The following is a 7,836-nucleotide window of genomic DNA, read 5'->3' as shown; positions in this document are numbered from 1 at the left end:
AATATCACAGAAAAATTCTTTATTATACTACAACAAACAGACAAGTACTCCAGGTATGTGGTAGAGGAATCCTCTAAGAACCGTAGGAACTTCTTTTCTGTGATTTTTGTTCCCACCCAGACCTTGAACACCATCCCAAGGATGGAGTTGAGGGTCTAAGAAGGAAGGCTTCAAGACCTAAGTTTATGCCCCTCTTTCTCATTCTTCCTCATTTTGTTCGCCTGCTTGATAGTTGGCTCCCAAATCCTGCTGCTCTCTAGTATTCACATTCTCTTCTGTTCTGTCATTCTTCAAGGATTGAGGGTGGTTTTTGTCTTCCTGCTTCCTTTGACCTCAAGATCAGGATTAAAACCTAGGGTGGTCTTTGTTCCTTTCTTTCTGTGTTCTGGGCTGCTTATCTCCCTGGGCCCAGGGCTTGCTTATTTTCCTTTTTATCTCCAAGGGCAGACCCAAGTAAGTCTTCAGTCCTTGGTCTTTCCCTGCCCCCATCTCCATGCTGAGAGCCAGGAAAGGGCTGGTGCCACACTGTCTGCTGGGATCAGCAGTGGTTCCTGAGCTGCTAACTTGGGAGTTAGGTTCTTGAGCTGGGGTAAAGATGTAACAGTAGCTCCCGTGAGTCATATACTCTGCCATGGCATTTAGAGTATGTATGGCCACTTTCTCCTATTCAGAAGTACTGACTTCAGTCTAAAGGGAGATAACTGCCCATTATGTCCTTGAGGTATCTGCTGCGCTGGACAGTTCCTCAGTCAAAACTAGGAGTACAACCTCAAGGGAACCCCAGTTTGTTAACAGTACCTAGCTGAATATTTGTTATCTTGCAGTACTGATGCGATGGCATTGTTGCCTGAAAGTAGGTGACTGGAGGTCCTGGGTGGGGGACCAACAGAGTGGTGCCAGGAGCAGCCCAAGATAGAGGAGTACACAGGCCCAGCATGAGGCAACCTTGACCCAGAAGGTAGCCCAGCTACCCTTGGTGAAGGTCTTTTCCAGTTCTGCTCCCTCATAGCTGTGGAACCAAAGTCTCTGGTTAGAGAATATGTAGGACCTTAGCTTTTAGATCTGTCCTACCTCCCCACCAAAGATGATGGCAGACCCATGTTTGTCTCCAGAGAACCCTTAGGACTGGCCTTAAGTTGCTCTTCCTAAAATAGCTTTTCAGAAGTATGGCCCAGGCCCACTTCCATCCTACCTGAACCAGTTGGTAAGGGTAACCATGACATAGAGTGATGCAAGGAAGAAGACAAAATGGAAGGCAGAATAGCTGTAGGAGAAATGCTGGGCTTGCACTGGAGGAGCTGGAGAGGTCTCTTGGTCAGTTGGCCTGGTAGCCCCACCCCTCTGCCCTGGAGAGAGGGAAGGGCTGCTGGGAGCAGTGCCACTGAAACACTTCTTCCCTCCTCCCCCAGTTTCTTTTGTGAAGGCGCTCCAGGGCTCTTTGGCACTCTGCAGAAATCTACATTTTCTAATGGACATTCTTATGGACACTCACCTTCCTCTGGTTTCACTGTTTCAGGGCAGCAGAAACAGAGTGAGGGCTTCTGTAAAACAAAAGGCAGCATGTTTTGGAATGACTTTTAAGAAAGAATGTGAGGGTATTAATATAGAAAACTCCCCCTTCTCTGAAAAGATAGGCTGGTATACAAAGTGGAGGCACATCTGGGTTCAAATTCTAGCTCCAGCATATAACTGGCTATGAAAACTTTGGTAAGATGTTTAACCTTTTGTGCCTCAATTTCTCCATTTGTAAAATGGAGCAAATACCTACCTCACAGGGTTGTTGTGAGGATTAAATTAAAAGAGATTATGAATGTAAAGTATCTAGCACAGTGCCTAGCACATTGTGGGTACTCAATAAAAGGTAATAGCAGCTAGAATCTGAGTATTCTGGGTAGAGGCTGGTAGGGTGTGTGTGTGTCTTTGTGTGTGAGGGGGGAAGGGCATTGGGGATATTGAGCTCTCCATCCTCACCTGGAACTCATAGCTGTAAACCTTGATGATCCACAAGGGCCCAAATACCTCAGCCAGGTAGGAAGCCTCATTGCTGAGAAAGAAGAGACCGTTCTCAAGCAGGTCCAGTCAAATAGCAAGAGTTGCCTGAGACTGTATTGCTAGCTGGTCCATGTTGGTAATTCTCAGGAGGGTATTGTATTCCCAGAGCCCATTCACCATAAAGATTTATAAATCTCGTCATGTGAGGGCCCTAAAAATCTTTGTACATATTTTTAATTCTCAAGTCATTCTCCCTGCCCCCTTCATCTCATACAGATCATCTGACAAGTGCTATTCTTAGAAACTGTTTCTGTTTATGGGGAACTTTCCTCACTCTTGTCTTGCTTTCAAGTTCAAATAAACCATGATCCCAGACAGTCTCCTGACCATCCTTCTCTGTCCTGGATATCCTCCCTTCTCTCATACCTCTCCCCTTGATACTTTTACGCACCAAGCAAAAAGCACACAAGTATACATGATGCCAGCACTCAGCACTGCCAGCGATGTATATGGTGTTTGCGATTCCATTTTACTCAGGCCAGGCAGGCACAGAGTGTGGTTCTGTCCTTCAAAGATAACTGAGAAGGAGCAACAGAAGAAAGGTGGTAAGAACAAAGAACTAAGTATTTGGCAGGAACAAAAGGTTTTAGCATGGAGAGTCCAGGACTGGTCCTTACCACTCTCTGGAGGACGGCTGGACAGTGCAGAGAAGGTAAGGTACATGATATAGCAGCTGATGATAGAGGCCTGTAGAAGGCCAGAACGGGGTTGCTCTGCGGAGAATGGAGATAATTGCTTTAGTTTACAGGGTAGTAATTTCCACTCTACCCCCATCTACACTATAGCCCCACCCTTTGGAGGAAGTAGACAATTGACTAAGATTAGGGAGGCTAATGAATATTTCTATGCTAAAGGCCTTCCAGATTTGTAATGTTGCAAGGCATGTACCCACTGAGGCGGATGCAGGGAGCGATGGAGAGAAAGGAGAGGAGGCCACAGAAACAAAGGTGTAGACTAAGCAGCATCTTGTTGAGCAGGCAGCCAGCTGGATGTGTGTAGTGGTGGAACAGGAGCACAGTTGCCACACCGGCAATGCTGTAGAATCCCAGGGTGGCCAGCAGTACAGCTAGGAACCAGCGGCAGTCTTGGGCTGCACCTGTCTGCCTAAGGGTAGGATGTGGGCAGTGGTTTGGGGCTCCACTTCTTTTTACCCATTACTATTCCTCCTCTCCTGGAACACTGGTGTGATTACTCATCCTACCTAGCCCACAGAGTCATCACATTACTGAGCTTTTTGGTAATGCTCAGTGGGAAGTTAATGGGACCACTGACCTGTCATGCCCTTTGCCTAACCCACTGAGGCTAGTAATGTCAGACAACCTTCCCAAGAAGAACCTTTGGGGTTAGAGGTGCTCCTTACCAGTTTTTGTTCCAGGAATGGGCAAAGGCTGTGATAAGCACCAACTGCAGCAGGATGAATGTGAAGCCTCCACAGATGCCAATGTAATGCCAGGCTACAAGTGGGGCACCAGTGGGAAAATGTAGCTGTTCATATCATTACTTCTGGTTTTCTTCCTACCCTCTCTTTCTCTTAGAAAAACTATCAGGTTACTCCTGCTAATTAGGATATGAGATGGAAGGTACCTGGGAAGAGATGCTCATCAGGGATGCAGAAGGCAACAGCACAGAGACCTAGCAGGAACAGCAGTTTGAGGAACCAGAAGCTGGTTAGGAGACAAAACAAGACTCAAGAAAAGGCAAAGGAGAGTGAACAGTGCCTATGGAGGAAGGCAAAGGAGAAACCAAAACTATAGGAAAGAGGAGAGAAGAGACAACTAAGTATAGGAAAGGAGGAAGCAGTCCCATGTGAGAGGGCCTAGAAACTGGTCCATCGCAGCCTATTCCAAATTCTAACTCTTATACCTAAATAATATCTGGACAATGTTTCACAGTTGATAAAGGGTCTGCCTATAATAACCCCATTGTCATCTCCATTTTAGAAACTAGAAACTCAAGGAGGAGGGGTAAGTATGTGGCTCATGGTCACACAGTAAGTATGGCGGAAGTAGAGACTTAAATCTGTTTTTGGATTTTTCACACTGCTGTTACTTCATCTTGAAATTTCCTTTACTCAGCTTATGTCTACTTCCCTCCCCATCCTCACCCCACCCAAAGTGTATATACACAAACCTATTGTGTAGTTGTGCCCGCAGGCTGGTAGGGGAGTGGAGCTGGACTAGCAGCACAGCCTGCAGCAGGTGGAAGGTGGCAGTTCCCGCACATACTCGGTACACAGCCCCAGAACCACTGAGCACTGGGCAGTGAGAGTGGCCAAACAGATGGGCACAGAACCCTGAGGGCATCTGGATCTGGAGGGAGAGTCCATGTGAGAAATGTCAGGGCCCGTCGTCATACACAGAGGTACCTACTTCTCATGGGTGTATCCATTCACTTGTCCCCTACCCCCAATCTGAATCTTTTGTCCATGGAGGGTTTCTCCCTTTTTCTCATGTTGCAAACTGATCCCTCCCACTTACCCCATGTGCCTTCCCCCAGACCCTTTCCACTACTGTCCTTGACAGCAGAAGGCAGCAGACTGCTGAGGCCCCCACATGAAGGAGGATGTAGATCAGGCGGCTACAAGTAGACTCTGTGACAAGGGGCCATCTAGAATGGCAGCAGCAGGTACAGGGAGCAGGCCCACAGCAAGACACCTGAGGGGCAGAGCAGATGTAGGGCAGAAAGGTGGAGATTTGCTGAGGAAAGGCTTACATTAATGTATGCATTAGGTTAACCCAAGAGGCTGAATTCCAAAATTTCCCTTTCCCTTTTCTTCTCTCCTTTTACTCAGGAATTCTCAGAATCGTTTCAAGCTATTTAGGATTGCCTTCCACTGACATCAAGTAGAGCTTTCATCATAAGAGCTGATGCAGGCTTGAGCAGACCTTCCTAAAAGCCTAAGTCACACCTGGCCTCTCACCTTTCTGTAGACCTATAGATCTGGTACTGGGAAGTGGAAGGGATAGGTAGTAGTCTCTGGGCAAAGGGAGAGGCCTCAGAGGGTAAAGGAAGGCCTATCATCTTTATTGGCTCCTGTGGGTTTTCCTCCCCAGCTTCAGCCACTGTTCCCTTCCATTTTTTTCAGATAGTTCTTGCTCTAGGGACCTTCCGAGCCTCTCTTCCAAGGTACGCTCTCACCTGATAGAAGGGAGGATTCACCATGACACTGCTGACTCCAGTGCGTTGTGTCCGGCGAAGGGAGGTGTTAGGGCCTGTGACCGCCTTTGCACCCACCATCCTGGTCCCAGGCATTAGACCCAGGTCCACCAGATGGAAGGTAGATGAGAAAGCAGTTTTCTTTTGTCCTCATAGGGGTGGTCACCCAGTTTAAGGTAGAATGGGGAGGGACATAAGGAAAAGAACACCAACCTCCAGGATGTGGTAAATGCAAATGTCTCTCTGAAGCTACTTCTCTCCCTGGCCTTTGGGCCACTCAGGCTGTTCTCCCCAGATTAGGGAGCAGTTTGCAAATCTGGCCTCTGGTGGATTAGCATTCTTAATTGGTTTAGGATTAGAGCGTATCCATCCTGGTTGGACAGAATTACTTGGGTGGGGCAGGGGGGCGGTGGTGTTGGTGAGGGGGGTAGAATCTAGGTGAAGAGAAGGATGTCTGTCGGTTGGGAAGTCCTGGAGTGGTGATGGGCTAGGTGTGGGAGAGGGCCTTGGAGAAAACAATACTAGAACACTTGAAGGAAGTCCTAGAGACGACCTGTTGTCCTGGCTGAAGCTTCTAGAATCCAAAACATCAATGAAGGTGTGGCCCGAAGCCAGCCCCGCCTCGTCCTCTCCGGGCGGAAGTTTGGGGGCAGTTACCGGAAGTCTTCGTGAGGTGGGGCGGGGCCTTTGCGGCAGCACGGTGGGATCAGTATGGCTACCGAGGGGGATGTGGAGCTGGAGTTGGAGACTGAAACCAGCGGCCCAGAGCGGCCTCCGGAGAAGCCACGGAAGCATGACAGTGGTGCGGCGGACTTGGAGCGAGTCACTGACTACGCGGAGGAGAAGGAGATCCAGAGTTCCAATCTGGAGACGGTGAGGTTGGCCGTGAGCGTGTCTGGGTGGGCTGAGAGCGGAGGGGCCTCTTAGGTTGTAACTGTGATCCTCGCTCCCAAGACGGGGAACCAACTAGTTGGCGAGAGAAGGCAAAAGGGAAACCGTCATTAGAGCCCTCCGCTTGCAAAAGGAGCTTGACGAAGATTGGGTTTAAGGTGGACAGAATTGAATTAAACCTAGGCCTTGCTCCCTGATACACTCGTCATCGCGAATGGACCCCCTGACCCGCTTATTACTGGCTTTTTAGATTGTTAGCAATTGTGGGTAGCAGAGCAGTAACCAGATATTTTTCCCCCCATAGGCGATGTCCGTGATTGGAGACAGAAGATCCCGGGAGCAGAAAGCCAAACAGGAGCGGTAAGTTTACGTACGTGCAGCCAGCCCTACCAGTCCGTCTCTTTCCCCCATACAAAAATAAAGGCATCGTTAAGCCTTTATACCTTGTACTGTTCTTCAACTCTGTCACCAGTTCCTGCATATATAAGGTTTACAGCCTTACTCTCGTGTTGGTTGGAAGGAAAGGCTTCCTGACAGTCCCTGCTGCCTCTCCTAGATTCCAGACAGGAGGGGAAGGGCGTGTTAGGTGAGGGAGTGGAAGTCATTTTGTGTTTTCACTCAACAGTGTTTGTCAGAAGTCATTTATTTGGAAGGCACAGCTGGGAATGATCCTTCCTGGGATGGTGAAGACTGGTGAGTTTAGAGAATGAGGATTAATGTACATGAATATTTGCAGGGAGAAGGAACTGGCCAAAGTCACCATTAAGAAGGAAGATCTGGAGCTGATAGTGAGTAGTAATGCTTAACTAGTATGGGCAGAGGAGTTTACATTGCGTAATTGGGGTTGTTTACTGAAACAAGTAGAGTCAGCAAGTCTTGGTGGCATTTTAATACTCCAGAAGAGGCTTGGGTAACATCATTGATCCTTTTCCTGCAGATGACAGAGATGGAGATCTCACGAGCAGCAGCAGAACGGAGCTTGAGGGAACACATGGGCAATGTGGTAGAGGCTCTTATTGCCTTAACCAACTGATCTTTGCTTTCTCAGACCCACTCACTGGATTATTTTATTTCAATAAAGACTTATTCTTATTTTGCAATTATCTTGGATCAAGTGCTATATGTATCCTACTGTAATTTATTGTAGCAAATTTACATGTTGGAATATAACTGAATTTAAGCAACTCCCCTCATCCCCCCAGGATTTCATGAAATTATATGAAGGATCAGTATAGAAAAATACCTCATGACCTCATGTTCACATGCAGATGCTAGGTGGCAGGCCAAACTCAACTCATCTAACTAGCTAAACAGTATTCAAGGTATATTTGGAGTCTCAGCAAAATTGCTGAAGCCCGTGGCATGGTCTCTACAGTGGTTTACGAATAACTCAAAGAGCAGTACTTGCTAAGGAGCCACTGTATATAGATGTAAGCCACTAGTCTTGTTCATAAGCCACTGAATTAAGAATTTAAATACTGAGGTAGAAACATGGTAAGTGCAATAGAAGATATCAAAGCTTAGATCTTATACAGAATTAATTTATGAAAGACTTTATGAAGTTGATTTAGTATTTGAATTGAGCCACTGTTAACACTACCTTACATTCCATTTTCTATCCTGGAGCGAAGACCATTTCACTTGCTGAGCTGCTTCAACTGTAAAATGATACATACCTGATAGAGTTTAAAATTTTTTTTAAATGTTTATTCATTTTTGAAAACATGAGCTGGGGAG

The 7,836-nt window shown here is 47.1% G+C and overlaps 2 protein-coding genes across 3 annotated transcripts; one reads left to right on the top strand and one right to left on the bottom strand.

Annotated features, from left to right (window-relative positions):
* Window positions 1–27: 27 nt before the first annotated feature.
* SERINC4 (serine incorporator 4) lies at window positions 28–5,470 on the bottom strand. The gene is made up of 11 exons (XM_053224084.1): window positions 5,191–5,470; window positions 4,530–4,706; window positions 4,183–4,361; window positions 3,637–3,716; window positions 3,413–3,506; window positions 2,945–3,156; window positions 2,444–2,765; window positions 1,972–2,044; window positions 1,493–1,541; window positions 1,193–1,346; window positions 28–1,009 (listed from the first exon to the last, which is right to left on the bottom strand). Exons 1-11 carry the CDS (start codon window positions 5,302–5,304, stop codon window positions 814–816), a joined length of 1,650 nt encoding a protein of 549 aa, XP_053080059.1. The 5' UTR covers window positions 5,305–5,470; the 3' UTR covers window positions 28–813.
* A 183-nt stretch (window positions 5,471–5,653) lies between these two features.
* On the top strand, window positions 5,654–7,251 carry HYPK (huntingtin interacting protein K). 2 transcript variants are annotated; one of them, XM_015064837.3, is made up of 4 exons: window positions 5,654–6,081; window positions 6,404–6,459; window positions 6,725–6,792; window positions 7,037–7,251. In XM_015064837.3, the coding sequence occupies exons 1-4, from the start codon at window positions 5,920–5,922 to the stop codon at window positions 7,234–7,236; spliced, it is 486 nt and encodes a 161-aa protein (XP_014920323.2). In that variant the 5' UTR covers window positions 5,654–5,919; the 3' UTR covers window positions 7,237–7,251. The 2 variants fall into 2 exon arrangements, with proteins under 2 accessions (XP_014920323.2, XP_014920324.2); XM_015064838.3 differs by lacking the exon at window positions 6,725–6,792 and adding an exon at window positions 6,836–6,887 and having other exon boundaries at window positions 5,698–6,081; window positions 7,037–7,199.
* The last annotated feature ends 585 nt before the right edge of the window (window positions 7,252–7,836 follow it).

The sequence above is a fragment of the Acinonyx jubatus genome, chromosome B3 (genome assembly GCF_027475565.1).
Source record: "Acinonyx jubatus isolate Ajub_Pintada_27869175 chromosome B3, VMU_Ajub_asm_v1.0, whole genome shotgun sequence".
NCBI classification, from domain to species: domain Eukaryota; kingdom Metazoa; phylum Chordata; class Mammalia; order Carnivora; family Felidae; genus Acinonyx; species Acinonyx jubatus.
This window is presented reverse-complemented; position numbering and strand designations above follow the sequence as displayed.

Bases quoted from the DNA above. Each gene is read 5' to 3' on its own strand.
- SERINC4 (XM_053224084.1), bottom strand. From the start codon at position 5,304: ATGCCTGGGACCAGGATGGTGGGTGCAAAGGCGGTCACAGGCCCTAAC. The intron at 3,157-3,412 runs GTAAGGAGCACC...TCCTACCCTTAG, and splicing joins CATTCCTGGAACAAAAACTG to GCAGACAGGTGCAGCCCAAG. The intron at 2,766-2,944 runs GTGGGTACATGC...CATTCTCCGCAG, and splicing joins CGCTCCCTGCATCCGCCTCA to AGCAACCCCGTTCTGGCCTT.
- HYPK (XM_015064837.3), top strand. From the start codon at position 5,920: ATGGCTACCGAGGGGGATGTGGAGCTGGAGTTGGAGACTGAAACCAGC. The intron at 6,082-6,403 runs GTGAGGTTGGCC...TTCCCCCCATAG, and splicing joins AGAGTTCCAATCTGGAGACG to GCGATGTCCGTGATTGGAGA. The intron at 6,793-7,036 runs GTGAGTTTAGAG...CTTTTCCTGCAG, and splicing joins TCCTGGGATGGTGAAGACTG to ATGACAGAGATGGAGATCTC.